Source organism: Paramacrobiotus metropolitanus, unplaced genomic scaffold (genome assembly GCF_019649055.1).
Source record: "Paramacrobiotus metropolitanus isolate TYO unplaced genomic scaffold, Prichtersi_v1.0 Parri_scaffold0000083, whole genome shotgun sequence".
Taxonomy (NCBI): domain Eukaryota; kingdom Metazoa; phylum Tardigrada; class Eutardigrada; order Parachela; family Macrobiotidae; genus Paramacrobiotus; species Paramacrobiotus metropolitanus.
The window spans coordinates 249,554-268,807 of NW_026570303.1; the positions used below are offsets into that span (position 1 = coordinate 249,554).

Below are 19,254 nucleotides of genomic sequence, written 5' to 3' on the forward strand. Positions count from 1 at the left end.
GAACAGACTGTTACAAAAGCTATAAAGTCCAAAATACGGTGGCGTGGTTTTAGCGCGTTTTTTCGATCCTGGTTTTTTGGTGTGGAGCGTTTATTATTGAATCGGTATATCGGCTGACCAGCTACGTATGCAAGCTGTGAGACATAAGCCAGATTACCGGTATTTTAAACAGAATCGAAGCGTGCTACTGTATATGGATGGCAAGTTGGCAACAAAACACACGATGCCGTTTCCTTACATATTATGCAGCTTGCGTTTTCCGACGATGATGAAATTAATTAGAAAAACTGTTTATGCCACGGTATTTACTGTAGTCTGTAGTTATTCAGATAACTGGTACGGCTAGGGAGATAATAATATTCTCCATGTACAATCCGTATGTGCATGTACTTGTACTACTGGCAATTATTTTCTTAAAGCAGTAATTATTATTTTCATCAAGTTCTCTACCTTTACATTATGCACAACAGTAGGCGTTGGAATATTAAATTTATGTACATTTTACTCTGTACACTGATAACACTCCTTAGATTACGGTAAAGTTGCATGACCTTTTACTGTTCTCAAATTAATCACATTCATATAGGTAAGGGTGCAGCAGTGCTGCATCATCGCAGTACAGATAAATTTAATATAAAAAAATAATGAACAATGTTCAGTGCTTTTTAAAGGAATTAAATGACTGAGCACCACTTTTGTTCGAGCCTCGAACCTTCAGGTCTTCCTCCAGTTGAGGACGCTTCACCAGTACGTATCGGTAAATGGTATAACATCGTATGCGTGTACAAGAGTGCGCACTTCGGCGCAGTACAAATTTTGCAAAAGTGTATGCAAGAAAAGCAGTTTAAGTACTGGTACACAGTAGCAGTCTAGAAGCCATGGAACGGTAGAAGCGGAAAAACATGCCGGTGGAAAAACATGTGTACTTCTATCTATAAAGAAACACACTCTAAAGCGACAAAGAATAATTGAAAATCTGAAATCAAAATGTGTCACTTACCGGGTAATTATTATTATACTAGTAGACCCCGCGCAAACTGCGCGGAATAAATCGGCGATAAATTGTTATTTATGGAAAGCTACAAAGCACAAACCCATGACTGCAAATTTAGTTTTATTGAGCGGAGCGTATAAGAATATTTTAGTTAGTGCGTCCCGACAAAACAATCCAGTGATGCGACCGTACGACCACCGATGTCAACCTTTAGACCACTTAGAATAAAAATACTTTCCAGTTTCCTCCAACTGTTTACACACAATTTAAACCTGATGAAGACTTCAAAATTTCGTTGTGTTCTTTGGTGAACTTTTTATTGATTAACGTCGACAACTTAAGCACAGTGTCTTGCTTGCGACCCCCGCTGCAGATAGGCGCCGCCTATGATTCCGCTTTCTGTTACGTGCTTATAAAATTTGTTTCAAGTTTGGCAAAAATCTATGCATTTGTATAGTACATCCCCAACGCGTTGTCGCCTCCCCAATCCCAACCCCAACCCATCCCAAACCCAACCCATTTAACGCCAACAACATCCCCAACCCATTAAACGCATTGTCGCTTCACGCTTACGTCCTCACAGATGGTTCATTAATGTAGCTTGTCGCACCCAGGCGCACCGGAGAGGTATTCCCTAGTTTTTTTGTTCTGACCTTTGATGGGAGCTGATCTGACGGAATGCTTTATAGCTGGCGGAAAGATAGATTAGAATGCGGATAAGCTTCGCTTTTAAATTTTCTGTTTATGTTAAATTGTTGAATGCTAAAAATGCGGTTTTGTTTTCATAAAACCGTTTTTGTCTACGTTCCTTAGCGGAAAAATATCCCTTCTGAAAAATATTTTACCTTCTCTACCTTCCCCCTGCTGGAGGCTCGCGCTCCTCATTTAGGTCGCCGTGAAAAGATTTGCCTTGGGCCGCTTTCTCCCCGGGCGGTTAGACTCGAATCCTAGTGCGTACGCCCGGTGGGACTGGGACTCGCTGTTTTGCTCGAGTAGTCCACATCATTTCCAGTCGAACACCAAAATTCTCAAAATCGACTTTCAGTCTCTCACAAAATGATGTTTATTTGAGATTTGAAAAAAGGATAAAATATTCCACTTTATTGGCACGGCAGCAAAAGCCAACCGCCCTTTGGAAGCAGTTTTAAATTTTAATTAATACATCTAATCAACCCGTTGCGAAAGGCAACTACTTTATCTTTGGAATTTGGGTCGCTCCCACTTTCCAGGAGATTCTGCATGTTCAGTCTTTAAGAAACATCACTTTCCGAGCCTACATATTTTAAAACTAACTCTTAATAAAATCTTATGAACTAAAGGCAGTCCGATAACTAACGGACACCAAAGTTCCATCAAGTGTAGATGTCTTTTCCTGTGCTGTTCGTGCCAGTGGTGGCTTGGGTGGGTTTGCAGTGGTGGGTTCTGCACTTTTCCCGTAGACTTTGTATGTTAAGTTCTTTTAAGATTTTCTCTAAAACTTCACATACTTTCAAAAAACTAACTGGTTTCTGCAAATCTGCAAACTCGCGGCTATTGAATGACATATAGACATCAAAGTTTGGTTCAGTGGATCGCTCAAAAAAGGGTGACAGAAATGGAATTCGCTAAGGCTTATTTTATTAATATATAGGATTATACGACGAATTAAAAAATGAGATTATTATTGTTACTGGTATTTTGCGCAGGCAAGCGCTTTTCTGTTCGAACCCGGTGCTGGGTAGACGTGGTCAAGTCGACACTGTCGTTAGTTTGAAATTTTAAATTATCTATTGAGCTGTGGACCTCGAGTGGCCGATCACCACTTTTTCGTCAGACATTTATTTGTATGCGTGACATTTGATTTAACAATCATATGTACAGTATGTTTGCTTGTGTTGGCATGCTGATGCAATTAGCGGACACAAACTGATTCTAACGCAATGCATATCTGGACTAAGTTAAACTTACACCATCCTACGCGACCCGTACATAGATTTCCTGGAACTGGAAGTATTGCATGATATGGACCTTAAGGGAAGTGGGCCGGTACTTGGTACCAAAGTCGTGTACATGCACGAAATCTTTCACTTTCGCGCATTCCCAAACCGTTTGTTCTTTTGCTTTATGACATTCTGTAGCCAAATGATTTATATGCACAGGCGAGAAAACCGTTTGTGCGCGCAACATCCGGTTCGGGAGTTATGGCTTTTAGAAAATTCCCAAAAGTTTAAATGCATTCAGGTGTACCAAAAGTCTCATTATGGACCGATCTCCTTCAAATTTTGCACGTAAATGCACATGGCCATGAAGATCGTTTTTACACCGATCCACTGTTCTAGCATGTTTTTCAAATGTTAAAATGAATTTCAAAAATTTTAATATTCATTTTAAAATTTGAAAAAATATCATGGAAGTCTGGATCGGTGTAAAAACGATCTTCATGGTTATGCGCTTTACGTGCAAAATTTGAAGGAGATCGGTCCATAATGAGACTTTTGGTACACCTTAATGCATTTAAACTTTTGGGAATTTTCTAACAGCCATAACTGAACCGGATGTTGCGCGCACAAACGGTTTTCTCGCCTGTGCATATAAATCATTTGGCTACAGAATGTCATAAACCGAAACCAAAATGTGTTTGGGAGTGCGCGAAAGTGAAAGTTTCCGTGCATTCACACAAATTTGGTACCATGTACCGGGCCACTTCCCTTAAGAGAAATCGCGTAAAGTGCCCATTACGGTAACGGTGCACAGCACCAGCAGAATACAGAGTAGGGCGGAAACGTTGCTTTGCTCGAAAAGAGCAATCGATTAATGGCGCATTCATTATCGGGTGTTAATGGACACTCACCGGGTGCGACGATGGCTCATTTATATCCACAGTACTTACATCGTATGCGTTCTCGACTGCCCTTGCGTAGCAGGTGTAGATAACCAAACGCTACGCTAATGTACTGATCTATCCATTTCGCTAAAGGGAGGCAACACGGGGTAGCGATAGGCCTGCCGAGCCCATCATCAAGTAAACTACCGATAAATGTTCTGCTGTGGTTCAAGTCCCTCGTCGTGTTTTTTAATCAATTTGGTCGGGTTTTTGTTAAGGACAACCATGTGTCCTAACAGTAACGTGGGAGTGGTTGATTATCGAGTCCGATTCCTTAACACTTGAAAGGCGTGGCCGGATGATTTTTTCTAAATCATGCTGTAATGTCGTTCAATAAGTTAATTTCAAAAAAACCCTTTTCCATATTTTGGAAATTTCTTTTTAGAGAGACGACATACAGGGGCAACGGCGAGTGGGCGTCGACTTCAATGGTATTCGCCCTCTAGCGACTGAAGCATGCAAGTCATTGCGCAGGCCGTTTTTGGGTTTCTTGATTCCCATCATTCCATTTAGTGAAATTACTGATTTCGGAATCCAAGTGTTACGGAATGATTACTGTATAAAAGAGCAAAGTTTCACCCCTTAACGTGTTTTTCGTTTTTTTCATTTTTGGATGAACTAGTAATCTATACGATGCACGTTGGCTGAAACTCTTGTACAATGACCTTTTTATTGCTCTTATTCCTGTGTACGCCGGCTTTATCATGCAATATGTCGGTGGTGGCCATTACTCCGTTTCGGTCGCCAATTTATTCCGATCATCATATCGTTGGCCCAGCTATCAATATCGCTCTACAGAAACTACAGGATAAGGTATTGCCTGGTTGCAGCATTCGGACATATGTTCCCAAAGAACCTTGGCAAGTCAATTGTGACGAAATTGAGGACGCTGCCGCGGACTACATTTCCCACATTTACTATGCTAATCTCAACGGAACGCATCCATTGGCTGTGGTGTTTGGGCCTACCTGCACGTTTGGCATTCGCATTGTGGCTGACGTACTGAAAAGTATGGTGCTAATTTGATTTTATTACCGTCTCACTCGGTGATATCACTTGCGCAAGCCAAATCGTTAAACAACCATGCAAGGCGAAACTGTATTGCAGCTAGGCCAAAGAATTATGTACCGAGTTTTAAATGTTTTTATATAAGATTTTGTGTATAATAGTTTGCTCATTACTGGAAGCATGTGGTCTAAATATCTCACTAAATTTGATTACTACAGGAAAAAATAATGTAACCGTAAGTATCGATGATCGAAGGTACGCTTTCGAAACGTGTCCGTTCTACGAAATCTGTTTGCCAGCATAACACACACGTAAACGCAAGTGAAAGGAATTTAGGCTCAATGGTGACCTTGCACTTGCATACATAAAGTCGTTGACCATGTTTGACGCGTGTCTGCCAACACAAAGACATGTGTGACCTAGTGTTGGGCCGGCCCGGCCCAGGGCCGCGGCCCGAACGGCCCGGGCCGAGGTCGGCCTGGCCCTTTTGTGAGGGCCGCGCCGGGCCGCGGCCCTCGGCCCGGGGAGAAGGGCCATGGCCCGGGCCGCGGCCCGGGTCGTGGCCCGTTGTGGACGTTAAATATTGAAAAAGACGTAGAAAAACAAAAAATTTCATTGCGATTTACTGAAATTTAGTAGTTTTCAATGAGTTTTTCTTAATTTTCACAGCAAGAAACGTTTCTAGGCGAAAATCCGTCTATTTTTCCGTTGACATACACGCTGTAGCCGCTTACATAATGACATCCGGGAAAAAATATCACTGTGCTGCAAGACGGCCCGGGCCGCGGCCCGGGGATATGTCGGGCCGCAGCCCGGATCGGCCCGCGGCCCGGGCCGTGTAAACGACGGCCCGGCCCTATTGCTCGGGCCGGGCGGCGCTGGGCCGGGCCGGGCCGACCCAACACATGATGTGTCACATCAGAAAGATTGAACGTCGGAGCAGTGTAGGCTAACCTAAATTAGCTGTAGCCGGAAAATGGCTTAGCGCTGGCTTCTGGAAACCCAGTGCAGTATGTGCGGCAAAGTTGAGCACCACAACTAAATTGATGGGTCACTAAACAAGGGCATACACTGCATTTTCCGTGAAACCTGTCAGCATTATAACTTTTAGTAGTCAACCCGTGGCATGCCGTGCCCATCAAAGCCTGCCTGCGTCTCAAGTTGACTCAGAAAAACCAAGTTTACAAAGGACAAGTTTACATAGAAAAGCCAGTAGAAGGGTTCGAAAGAAACGCCCTTTAATGGTAGTATTTTATTTTGCGTGGAGTGTGACTGTGTAAAGTCAGCGAGTGGTCTTATAAGTCTTTTTTGATCACTTTTTGTTATTTATACGAGTAAAATGCGGCGAATTTACGTGGCGGAGGGTTTCTCATATTGTTTTGTTAATTAAAGCGTTTTGGAAGTTGTAAACCATTTATGCAGATATCGTACAAAAAATAATTCGCACAATATTTGCACATTTAGCGAATGCTTCAAGACTTAGTATCATCTACTGCATGAACTGCAGAGCAATGCAAAATTGTGGGTTGACTGGGACTCATTTCAAGTGGTCTAGTGTGTTAACATAAGACCGGTAATGATCGAACAGATTATTCTCATAAAATCTACTTTCGCATTTTATCCGATGAGCGGTATTCTGTTTTCCCAAACTACAGTTTCCAAATGCTGCGGGGTTTTGTTAGAAATAACTCTGAAAACGAATTCAGGAGAATTCTGATGACGGATTGCTGATTAATTCTAGGTCAAATATTGTACTTCGCTTTACGCAAGTAATTTTTACGCAGCGGTTTTTCAGACTGGAACATGTTACTTATCGACGGCACTGGCATCGCAACATTCCTTACCGACCGCGTCCGCTTTCCCAACATCCTCGGCTTCTCCTACACTCAGTCTCGTGCTGGTACATTCTTGTACCAAGTGCTTAAACTATTCAACTGGACGGATGTTACTGGAATCTACGACGTGGATGACGCCGTATGGAGGGCCATGTTTACGTTAACCGAGTACTTGACGGGCAAGACGGATGTCCGATTTGAAGCACGACCGTACTTCTTAACCAAAAACAAGAATAACGCGTACGCGGATATTCTGCGCGCCGTGCAAGAAGCTCATCGAAGGTCACGAAGTACGCGTACATACCATGGTTAGTAATGTGCTGCACATAATACTGTATCTATGGGTTCTTATTGCAGTTATTTTTATTTTGGGCGACCCAAAGACAATCCGGCTGGTGATGGTACGCTATTTTGGGGAAGAAACCGACGGCTTCAGTATTATTTTGGGACAACAGTAGCTACCAAGTTTTTCAGTGGTGATTTTTTTGCAGTTGGCTGCTTTCTCGTTGGGATACACAAAGGGTGATCATGTAATATGCGCACTAAAATTGATATAACCAGCTTGGTACACATTCATAAAGTTAGAAACATACTTATTATGGAATTGTAGATTTTCATTGCCGGAGCTTATTTCAAAACTAAGAATTACTTTGGCACACCGAAGTGGGATATGGGATTAGAAAGTGACAATGTAAGTAGTAAGTACCAAGTAGACGTCGTGACCCACCACCGCGTAAACTGGTTAAGTGGTCTATTCGATACGGCGTACCAGTAGGTAATCTGTCTAGAAACCGTTTTGCGCCTTCCTGGTGTTGCAATGTGGTATGTATTAGTATGAGTAGCAGTATTACATAACTTGTTATCCCATAACAGGTATCGCATATATAACAGCATGTGTTCTCCGAGTAGTTTCCTTAGTTGATAATTTGTATTTAGATTTAATATTGATTTGTTCCACGGTCGACCGGTCTGAGACGATCTGTCGTTGCTATGATCAACATAGAGCATAATAATATTGTGGGTGCTTATGGGTTGTAGGATACGCGAGAGGCATTTCGCAGCCTTTTCCTGATTAAACAACGCATACCGTCTTCCCCGGAATTCCGAGAGTTTAATCAAACGGTGCAAGAAATGGCTATCCGCGATTACAACCAATCGATAGCACCATATGACGAGGTACAAAGGTCATGGAAAAACGAGAAACTGCTGGCAGGTGTATAGGCCAATATCTGCCATCAATTTCTCGTTTTTCCATGAACTTTGAACCTTTCTAACAATAATTTTTGTAGTTTAACATCAAGCTAAAAATATACGACAAAGTATTCATCAGAAACCATTCCTCAGGTTCACTTTTTCCAAGACAGGCTTTCCGACGCTGACGTTAACCTGGTTTAGGTGAACATTCACGCTATTGGCTTCCATGACGCGATCTTGACGTTCGGCCAAGTGGCCAATGAAACGCTGGCGGCTGGCGAAGATAGTTTTGATGGCCGCAAAATGGCGAAACGGTTCACCAACCGTACGTTTTACGGAATACGAGGGGAAATCACACTGGATGCGCAAAACAACCTTGTTGGCAATTTTGAACTGCACCATTTCCGCTACAATGCCGGCATTTTTGTGGTATGAATTGTCAACGTTAATAGCACGCTGTCACTGGGCATGAAATCAACACTGTAGTAAGATAAATGCCTTGTATTCGTTAGTAACTTTTCGAAAAAGAAATGCTGGTTTTAGTTTTTGTTCTATTCATTTTACCGTTTAACAGAAGGTAATTGATTTTCCTGAGACGGCTACGGTGGCGCAGACTATCACGGATATTGAGTGGCCGTATTCAGACGGACCTCCACCCAATGAACCATTCTGCGGGTTTGCCGGAAATAATCCTAAATGCGACCCGGCTCGTATGTTCATCATATATGCAATGCGCGGGGCTTTTTATAAAATGTTTTTTCCAGGCAGTACAGATACAAGCTTCTAAGACACTTGCATGTAATCATAATCAATGCATTGCTACAGTATTTACTTGACGGAGAACAATTACAGTAGCACATCGCTGATTTCTTTATATCCTTGTAGAAAGTTTGACTTTGTACATTGCTGTTGGATCTGCCGCCGCGGGCATATTAATCCTGGTTGCAGCGACAGCTGGCACTATCATGTACGCTGGCTGATAAATAACCAGTTGCATCTGTTTTGTTTGCCCAAACCTTGTTCGAATAAACACTTGTGCTGCTGCGTTGTCTAATATTGTCTGACTAATTTATAAACTGGCAGCTCGAGTTTTTTATTGCAGGCTTATCAGGCGCCGAACAGCCGATACTGAATGGTGGAAGATCGCACCTGACCAGTTCCAGGTACTTATACTGTATAACCGAAACTTTGTACTCTAGAAATGCTACTACCGGTAAGCAACGAAAACTCTATATACAAAACTCTACATGTATTTTGAAATTTGGCATCCGCATTCTGTATCACAATGAATATATATCATTATCATTTAGTCAATTAGTAATGAAATATTAAAATAAAAGATTCACATTAAGCGTGCTACGTTCTACTTTGTAACTGTCAATAATAAAATATCGCAGCTTTAAAGACCTCGTGCTGTACTTGTGCCAATATCGTAATATGAAAATGTCGCCTTAGCGCCGGTTTGAAACGTTAGTGCCATTTTCAATCATATTCATGCAATCATGCTTACATACAAATGCCTGCATTAGTACTTCATATCGTCGCTGACCGAGAGTACTCAAATCTCCGATGGGTTATTATGTAGTTTCCATGATGCAGCTTCCAGTGATTTTTTTACCATAGGATCCGGAACAAACAGGAGAACAAGCCATGATACAATCCAATCCGGTAACGATGCAGCACTTTCTCCCAGCAAAACTGTCTGATCGAACGCTTTCGGAATTGAAACGTGTAGGACTTGTCATCGGAAATTTGACATTTACTTAAAATTAATTATAGAATAACTTTCTCCTACTAATGATTTATACAAAACTGTGTATTATACAGCTACGAACGACAAAATCTGATAAGTTGGTGAGAATATTCGGCATTTTGCTGAAAGAAGACCGTGGAATCGTCTTATACGAGGCATGTCCAAAAGGTTCGATTTATCAAGCGACACGCAGCGGCGATATGTTTATGCAGGATACATCATTCCGATTGTCCATGCTCAGTGACATTATCGAGGTGAGGTCATACAAGGCTCCAGTGATTGGGAAAATGTTAAAAAAGTCTTGGAGTCAGTACTTTCGCGGAAGTTCACAAGGGTTTTTAACTTTCTATGTATTTTAACCATCTACGCATGGAGATCAAATAAAATGGACCGAATTTTTCCCTTTTTTCATTTCTTACAGGGATTAAATTTTATTCACAATTCGTGGATCTATTGTCATGGACGGCTGCGCAGTTCCAAATGTCTAATCAACTCGCGGTTTATGGTAAAAATCACCGATTATGCATTACAAGATTTAAATGTGGAAGACCATTTAGCGACGGGAGATCAAAAGTGGATGGCGCCGGAATTGCTGCGCACGGCTAATTTTGCATCGGCCAGCGGGAAGCGGCGAGCGGATGTGTTTAGCTTCTCTATAATTTTAAGCGAAGTCTGCCTCCTCGGTGACCCTTACAACAATGCTCAAGATTACGACAAATACACTGGTAGGTCTTAAGCACATACATAAATAAAAACACAAGAAATTTTACCTTTTCCCTAAGAACTTAATCACCGTCAACCACATTGACTCTTAAAAAATGTTAGAAACAACAGATGATTTACTGTAATATCAAAAGTTTTTAGTGGGTTTCTTTTAGTCTTTTTCAGGGTGAAAGTTTTGAAGAAAGTTAGTGTAAGGTTTCATTACAGAAATCATAGATACTTTAAAAGAAGGAAAGCCACCAGTAAAGCGCCCCAACTTGGAGAAAATCTCCATGGACCCGGTAAAAGCTGAAGGACTTCGTAATTTAGCGGAAGCATGCTGGAAAGAGAATCCAACGGAGCGGCCTACCATGGCCGAAGTGGACAAGATGTTTCAGCGAATGCGCGGAAAGAATGCCGGCACAATGATGGATGACCTTATGAAGCGTATGCAATCCTATGCTGATGAGCTGGAGCACACGGTTGCCGGTCGGACCGCGGAATTACTGGAAGAAAAAGGAAAAATTCAGAAACTGCTGTTCGAAATTCTTCCCAGGTATTGCAAATAAGTTATTTAAACATAATGTGACCGGGAAGTGTAGATCGCAATAGAAATATTATTTATGACTTTCTGACGGATGTTTTTAAATACCTGCAGGCCGGTGGCGTTGGATCTGATAGCTGGAAAAACTATACAACCGGAACAGTTTGAGTCGGTGACCATTTTATTTAACGCCGTGGAAGGATTCTCACAGATTGCATCCACATGCTCACCCATACAGCTGATTGCCATCATGCATTCACTGTATCTGGCCATCGATAATGAGATATCCGCCTTCGATGTGTACAAAGTGGAAACGACAAATGACGTTTATTTGGTAGCCTTTTTTGATTATTACATGTAAACTTGGTGAATTACATGTTTAGGTGAATTGAGAATATTTATTGGATAGTGTATATTCTACTGTATATGTACATGCTTCGTATGTGATTTTTCTGTATAATGTGCAGATAGCAAGCGGTCTACCAAAACGCAACGGGACGAAGCACGTAACGGAAATAGCAGCCTGTGCGCTGTCTTTAGGGAATGCTGCTCGAAAGGTCAACAGACAATCCAGTGAGCTGCAGCTCAAATTTGTGACCGGATTTCACACCGGTATATACTCCGCTTATATTCAGCTAATTACTTAGAACTTTGTTGTTAGAGACGACAGGCAGATAATCGTCCGTTTTAATTGTAAGAAGTTCATTAAAATTCATAACAAGGCTCCAGATAATAAATATGATAACAAGTAATTCATAAATTAAGTCCGTCAGCACTGTAATATGATCTGCTGTTTACCTGTGCAGGACCAATTGTGACGGCCGTTGCGGGCGATCGTTTGCCAAGATACTGTTTGTAAGCTATTCTCCATATATTTCTACGTTCAGTCTTGCAAAATTCCTTAAGTTGTTGCGCACTGGAAGCCTACCTAAACCGCATCCAGCTGCATTAATGCAGCAATAACTGCATCCTGGATAAAAGTTTTATTTGAACTCTGAATTGCCTAGATTCGGTGACACAATTAACACAGCCAGCCGGATGGAATCAACTTCTGAAGGTGCAGCTATATTCATTACTCTACGTATACTAGTTTTTGTTAACTTTCTTTCGTGTACGGCATACCGGCAATGTTCTTACTACGGATTACAAAATCAAAAACAACCAAATCCAAAAAGCTATAATATTACACCAGTGTATACAATATATAAATGAGAATGCGGAAATGTAGAGATGATGTTTATGTAGAGCCGGCAAAGTTACTGATAGTGGTCTGAACATAATCTTAAGTTCTATTTATGCCGGTAATGGATTAAGCGAGACTTCCATTTTTCAAACGACAGACACATTAAAGTCTGATTAAAAATACTACTAAAATTAATCGCAGGTGACAGGATTCAAGCTAGTTCTTTCTCCGTGGCGCTCATTCCGGAAACGTCTGACCTCTTGTTTTTACCACGGGGAGAAATTTTTGTGAAGGTAAAACCAATTCTTCTTCACGCGTCGCGTCACTTGTAATCAGACTTTTCTTTTTTAATTTGTTTTTTCTTTCTGCTGCACCCAAATGACGTGCAGGAAACAGAAATTATTAGCATACAATTTCAGATGTTGTTTGACTTGTGTATTACGCAGGGAAAGGGCAACATGTTGACGTTTTGGCTTGTCGGCTTTAAGTCCAAACTGGATACGAGCAGACTGCATTTGACGGAAGAGTCCGCTGCATGCTGAGCAGCGAATACTGTACGTACCGACTCCGTTCTTCTGCTCCCGGGCAACAAATTACTGGACACCATTAGCCACATGCATTATTTACTTTCGGTGAAATAAATGCTCAGAAGCAAGATTAGTTTTGATTATTTTAACCCTGTCGCTGCAATCAACAGATCACACGTTTTCTTAGTAAATCGCACAGCTCTTGTTTACTGTAAATGGATGTTTTTATCAACAAATACGAGAACGAAAAAAGAAAATACGAAGTCAGTTTCGCGAACGTTTCGTTCGTACGTCCAAATAAACAAACAAATTATAAAAAATATTTCTTTGATATTTTTTTATTGAACAGAAGACTCGGCTACCGAAAGAGTGCTTAAGGTCACGGCGGACAAAAACCTGATTCGCTTAATCGAGCTACCCACTGGGTTACCAATATGTATAAACAAGGTCCATAAAAACAACACGCAAAAGCCCGTTTTTCCCTCCAGCAGTAACTAATGCATATATGTTTTCCTAATTGTACCTATCAGTCGCGCGGCGTAACGACACTCCAACACGGAGGAATACTGAGGGCCGTTTCTTCAACAGGATTGGCATGTCCCGGGAGACACGATTGGAGCATCCTCGACCGTATCTGCAACATTAGTTAATATGCGTACCTAACGGCAATAACGGCCGTAGCGTTAATGTGTTGCGTGAGTTCATACCGGCGTCCCAACGTTATTACACAACCCTACCACGCACCATCTGTACAGCGGCCCATCAAATGCCGGTACATGCGTGGGCGCACTACAGATACGAGTATGATCCGATTGCACCGAGCAGCAGTCATGAAAACAAAAATATAATGTTCTTGTTTATTTAGCACGCTGCACACAGTGTCGTATGTAGTGTATCTGTGTAATTCGGTATCAGAAAGGATCGTGTAATATTTTGTTGTCCTAAAGTGTTTACATTCTGTACCGTACAGACTGTACGGTGTTTATGGGAAAGTGGCAATTTTGTTTGGCTGTCTGGATTCTGAACAATTGATGGGTGTGTGAAGAAGCACTTCCGGGGTGTGGGTGAAAATTCCGATTAATTTGCGGTGGCGTCATGGCTCGTTAATTCGTGCCTGTTATTATTTACCCTGATGATTTTTTATTAGCTAAAACCATGGTGAAAATCTTACGAACTGCAGAAGACTTGAAGGTGGTCTTGCAGGATTTGCCTGCGTTTTATCCCAAGTCGCATCCTGTAAGTACTAATAATGTTCTCACTCTCTGCGTTTCCGGTGTATACAAGCTATAATGCGGTACAACGAAAAATTATTCTTACGAAATTATGACAACTAGCGTGTAAAGAATGCATACTCCCGCGTGAAAAAATACGCGAATTACGATTGCAGCAGGCACGCATTTTTGTACTGTATATTTAGACAGATACATTTGTGTTGATTTAAATATTGTGTACTTGTGCAAATTATAATTTTTCTTGCATACAAAGCTTACAGTCTGAGAAGAATTTAGTACGTAGTATGATCCTTCTATAAATTACTTTGTTACTTCTGTAAATTACAACTTACAGATTATAAATTACTTTTATAAAAATTAATTCTATTATAAATTGCAGTCCAAATCAAAAGGATAAAACAGTAACCGAAAAGCATTGCAAATAAATTTATTTTATCGCGCACATTGCTGAAGTTTCTCTAAATCAAAAAGGTTTGCTACAAATTAGTAATTTAGCAAGCAGTAAAATAACAGACAGGCGATTTTATATTTCCGACGGTCAGTAAAAAAGTGCTGATCGCTTTGCAAATTCCTGCACATTGGAGACTATGTACTGTATATGCAACCTAACAGGCATACAGTTTTACTGCAAGGAGAAGTCGATATGGCGGCACTTGAACTGGAAACAGCTGTTGGTCTTGTTATTTGCTAATTATAAACAGAGCGTCATGTCATAATTATCCCGCAGGCATCGCTCAGTATTGAAGCTGCATTGTTAGTCAACCGTGAAAAGCTACAGATATCTATCTGGGACTAGTTTCTCTTACTTGAAAATTTAATTGCCTAGCATTCGAAATCCGAATGCATTTGCGCCGGCAACAGAACGTGCGGCTGCGGCGATATGCAGTAGTGCGTACGATTTAACGCGCTAGTACTAATATTTTGTTGCCTACAACGTGTTTATAATAGTCATTTTGTTGATCTACTCGTAATTTCAAATGCAACACTCTAAAACTCACGTATCTGTACTTCTCCCATAAAAATGCGGTATTTTCCCGAGTGCGTACTGGTGCCATAAAAATGCGGTGTGATTGCCTCGATTATCTACGAAAAAGATAAGCTCGCATTCACCACATTTCAACTATTTGCAGACAAAAAATTATGGCAAGATTTGTTTTCTACAGTTCGCCGCCCTCCGTCAGTCAATGCGTCATATTCTAAAGTTTAAAAACCAAATCGCAACTTTGCATTCAATTTTTGTTTGTTCGATTTTCAACCAGTCAATGCAGATTTTTAACGTTTGACGACATATTTCCGAACAAAGTCCATTATGTTTTTGCATTATTTTTCCACGATTAATTACAACAGAACAAAATTTTTAAAAATTTACTGTAATGTACTCATTAAAATATTTAAACGTAATCGTTAAGTTTGATTGAAGTTGTAGTAAATTTCGAGCTGTTAGAGGTCTTTGATTATATTGTATTTGGATGCGCTGCACATGCATAGAAGTATTCCTTTCCTCTACTCATCCAGGCGGAGATCCAGCCAAACACGGTAAAGCCAGCAGGAAACACCATTGACAATGTGCAGAGACGTAGACAGTATCTTTCAGTATACTGGGCACAAAATATCTACTTCCGGTTGGTTAAAATACCACCGGAAGTCGAGTGAGTGTTCTGGTTACGCCCGGCCTTTTGTTGCCGCAGTCTGTCAATCAGCACACAGTCCTATTGCTCGCACATATGCAACGACAAAAAATGTACATTTTACGATGGTTTTGAATAACGACTCACGTTAGACGAATTAACGACGCATATCCCTCGTGCCCACATATTATTGTGAATTGTGATCCCTGTACAACTGCATTTAATTTACGTTTGCGTGATGGAACATAACTGACGCTGCTCTCCAAGATGGCATTATGATCTTTATCTGTTCATATACTGCAGCAATGTTAAAAGTTTTTAGTTGTCCGTCAGACGTGTATGCGGTTGATGATTGATTTATTTCCGGTAGTCTAACCACTCGAGATTAGTGGTAGTTTTCGTTAATTTACGTGCATTCCAGACATCGCTACTGTGTGCAGTACTTTTTTGTAGTTACTGATACTGCATAATACGTAAATAAATTCATTAATTTTGGGAATGGGTAATATCGTATCTGAACGGTCTTGATGACTTGCGTGATTTTCATTTTCCGTACCACAAGCGAATGTAAAAACGATAAGACACATTTAATGCTACGCAGAACTTACGCAGACAAATATAGATATAACTTGGTTTTTTATATGACATTAATATTTCACGTGTGGCAGAAACATCATATGCCCGATTGCGTGTACTGTGATCCATTTAGTATTCTTATATAAGAGGCGAAAGTAAACGCGTTCCACCGTTCCCCTGTACTGCTGCCGTCATCCGCCTGGAGTGTGACGTTACGGCAATACATGTGGTTAAATCTGGCGCGGTACGTAAGCGCCATGTTCAGCCACAACGTCCAACTCCAGTCGGGTGACGGCAACAGTACAGGGGAACGGTGGAAGACGTTTACTTTTGCCCCCTATATGAAATGTTTATCTGCGGTGCTGTGCGCAACAGTCTGATTGCTAATGTTAGCGTTGCACTCTTGCAAAACGCAAAACAAATTGCAGAATAAATATGTTAAATATTTTCACCAAATTTAATGATAAAACGGCCGTGAATTTACCACATGTGACGACACAAACACCAGGTTATACGAGTACTACAAAATAATTTTGTTGATCACGCACGTGCGGAAAGGTGTTACTGCACCAACTTTTGCTTTCGAACTGCCGGAAGTAGATAAAAGTAGCTGCAGGTACTAGAATTAATGCAAGAATTAATAGTACCGGAACTGAAATATTGTGCTATCATTTCGCGTTGCGATCTGCGTCATTCGGTATTAATTAGGGAAACAATGCAATCGCCCAATTCAAAAATAATCATTTCGAATAAATGACTTATTATTGCTATGTTAAGCAGTTATGAATTACATATTTAGTTATGAAGGTCGTCAGTATCAAAGTACGCAAGAAACGTTTAACAGCTGCATGGAAACTGTTTGCAGATGGAAGTTTTGATCAATAATGCTATCGCCAAAACATGCGAATGGCCGGGTATGGAGTTTATTGTGGATGATTATCCCCAGTGGAACGTCTGCTTGTACCGACCAATTAAGAATTCTGAAGTGAGTGACGGTAATGATAAAACGTAGAACCATTGAGGAAATGTAGAACTATTCTGCGTACATTTACTGAATAAACATATCTGTGTACATTTACTGAACAGATATGAGTATATCTACATATCTGTATATTGCTGTCTTGTTCCCACTTCCTATGGACAGCAGTCAGATCGTACTGCCTGCAATAAAAATTACGTCATAATTATATAGGTCATAACGTCGTAATTGTTACGTCAAATTTCGTCCTAACTCATAGACAAAAAGCATTTACCTGAATAATAACAAAATTCCCTTTTTAAAGCTACATGTGATCATGATATCTACCGTAGTGAGTTTTATTAACAAAATAAAATACAATTTTGTACATAAAGTAATATGTCTAACAGACCTTACTTTTCAGAAGGGGATGATTGTATTAATTTGTTAACAGGATTATGTGAATCGGCAGACAAAATATGGTGTATCCATTTTTTGTAAAAATACCGAATCCTTGGAAAACTTTTTGGATAATCCGGATGCTATAGATTGGGACATGCCGGTCAATTTCCATGGTTGGTACTTTGCAGCTAAGCACTATAAAACTGCTGAGTAAATTAGCAAATTACTAGGACAAAATTAATCGTATTTCCGGTAAAATGAATTATGCTAACCTTGCTATAATTAAATTACTAACAGCGGACTTACACTATGGGCGTTGCATTGCAGCTATACCACGGACGGAAATATTTGACATCATTCGCCGAAAATGTCTTTCTGTTAATCCCGATTTACTGTGGGATGGAAATGAACATTGTCATGTATTCCTTTTATCACCGGACCAAATTAAAACCACGTAAGCTCTTGCGTCACAGTTCATCAGGTTACTTTACAGTAAGTTTTTCCATTTGCTGAATAATCCAGTAGCCTGGCGAATCCGCTTACGAGGAATTGTTATCACTCTTGAAAGTGGGCGACAACACTTCTGGTAGCAACTTAAGCTAATTCTAAGCCACAGCAAAACGTGACCCAAATCTCACCTATATTTGACCTGTGTATTTTCTAGAGTATAGTTTTAGAGGCGAGTTAAAAAGGTCACATTTTGTTTCAAAGATATAACTAAAGACACCACAGTGCCATGTATAAGTCGTGACCTTTATGATGATCTAAAACATTGTGGTTTGTATCTGACATTTCATATCAAACAGTGTAGCTACTAGTTTCCGTAAATAACATAGTTTTCAATACAGCACTCTTCCTCCGGGACTACATTTGGGCGAACTCCGTGAGAGCCACCACGCTGACTACGTCCTGGACCGCTGGGACTTTACCGAGCCGGAGACCCGTCCGTATGTCCACTATTTACTAGCAACAGCCTCCGATTTTCCCAACGCGGCCATCTTCGATATGGACACGGGGCTACCGTGTGCTTTCCTCCTATACACGTGCGACGGGGCCATGGGCATGGGCTGGGTCAGTCCCAATTACCGCAACAAGGGCCTGTTCCAGATCGTCAACTACGAACTGGCCCGGAAACTTTTTGCGCTCGGCCACAAAGTCGCATGGACGTACGTGCGGGAAGATAATGAAGCCGCTGTACGAGCGTACCAGAAAATGGGAGCGAAAAAGTGTGATTTCCAGATTGACTGGCTGGTGTCGCGGCCGCGCGGCGACACCGGCGAGCATAAAGCGTTTGATCGGCATCGCAAAGTGGAGAATAGTACGGGAGATTTAGTGAATACGACGTTATAATTTTCTTGAATTACGATATTCTCTGTGTTTGTAGTTTTTACGTTATGCCCGCAGTCAGACGAGAGAGGAACGAAACTATTGAAACATAAAGTGGTGAATAAAATGAGGACCCGAACCCTGCATATATCGTAATGATGCTGTTTAGTTCTTGCTGTATATGTGAGAAACATACCCAAAATTCAACGACATCGTCATGACATGTGCAAAGCACAGTATGAACTATAAATCATTTTGCATACAAATATATAGTCAGTTATGTTACTGGATTTTATTTACTGCCAATCGAGATCGGTAAAACTTAAAACACATTAAAACGTGAACGGTAATAAACCTCAATTGGTTCAATATCTTATCCAAATATCAAAGGATAAAGCTACTGATTAATGGCCATTGAAATCAATGCACACGACTGCGAAATACGAGTATCTACGTATTAGCAATCTATATAAGGTTTCTTGGTACATATGTACAAATGTCCCATTTAACCGATTTTTGGATTAGTGTG

General features: G+C 40.8%; 2 protein-coding genes across 2 annotated transcripts; both read left to right on the top strand.

Moving 5' to 3' along the window:
* The first annotated feature begins 4,419 nt into the window (after window positions 1-4,419).
* LOC129595877 (atrial natriuretic peptide receptor 1-like) lies at window positions 4,420-12,865 on the top strand. The gene is made up of 20 exons (XM_055493007.1): window positions 4,420-4,866; window positions 6,661-6,990; window positions 7,058-7,101; window positions 7,192-7,230; window positions 7,311-7,391; window positions 7,739-7,876; window positions 8,096-8,323; window positions 8,469-8,604; window positions 8,780-8,861; window positions 8,997-9,057; window positions 9,518-9,625; window positions 9,722-9,901; window positions 10,069-10,372; window positions 10,578-10,905; window positions 11,008-11,227; window positions 11,361-11,505; window positions 11,700-11,748; window positions 11,901-11,950; window positions 12,278-12,369; window positions 12,523-12,865. The coding sequence occupies exons 1-20, from the start codon at window positions 4,518-4,520 to the stop codon at window positions 12,616-12,618; spliced, it is 3,060 nt and encodes a 1,019-aa protein (XP_055348982.1). The 5' UTR covers window positions 4,420-4,517; the 3' UTR covers window positions 12,619-12,865.
* A 537-nt stretch (window positions 12,866-13,402) lies between these two features.
* On the top strand, window positions 13,403-18,869 carry LOC129595853 (uncharacterized). Its single transcript, XM_055492984.1, has 5 exons — window positions 13,403-13,839; window positions 16,905-17,024; window positions 17,452-17,572; window positions 17,727-17,853; window positions 18,248-18,869. Exons 1-5 carry the CDS (start codon window positions 13,759-13,761, stop codon window positions 18,747-18,749), a joined length of 951 nt encoding a protein of 316 aa, XP_055348959.1. The 5' UTR covers window positions 13,403-13,758; the 3' UTR covers window positions 18,750-18,869.
* Window positions 18,870-19,254: the final 385 nt, after the last annotated feature.

Excerpts from the sequence above, each read along its gene's own strand:
- LOC129595877 (XM_055493007.1), top strand. The coding sequence starts at position 4,518 with ATGACCTTTTTATTGCTCTTATTCCTGTGTACGCCGGCTTTATCATGC. Across the intron at positions 7,231-7,310 it reads GATACACAAAGGGTGATCAT|ATTTTCATTGCCGGAGCTTA; the intron begins GTAATATGCGCA and ends ATGGAATTGTAG. Across the intron at positions 9,902-10,068 it reads TGCTCAGTGACATTATCGAG|GGATTAAATTTTATTCACAA; the intron begins GTGAGGTCATAC and ends CATTTCTTACAG.
- LOC129595853 (XM_055492984.1), top strand. The coding sequence starts at position 13,759 with ATGGTGAAAATCTTACGAACTGCAGAAGACTTGAAGGTGGTCTTGCAG. Across the intron at positions 13,840-16,904 it reads TTTATCCCAAGTCGCATCCT|ATGGAAGTTTTGATCAATAA; the intron begins GTAAGTACTAAT and ends AACTGTTTGCAG. Across the intron at positions 17,573-17,726 it reads CATGCCGGTCAATTTCCATG|CTATACCACGGACGGAAATA; the intron begins GTTGGTACTTTG and ends GTTGCATTGCAG.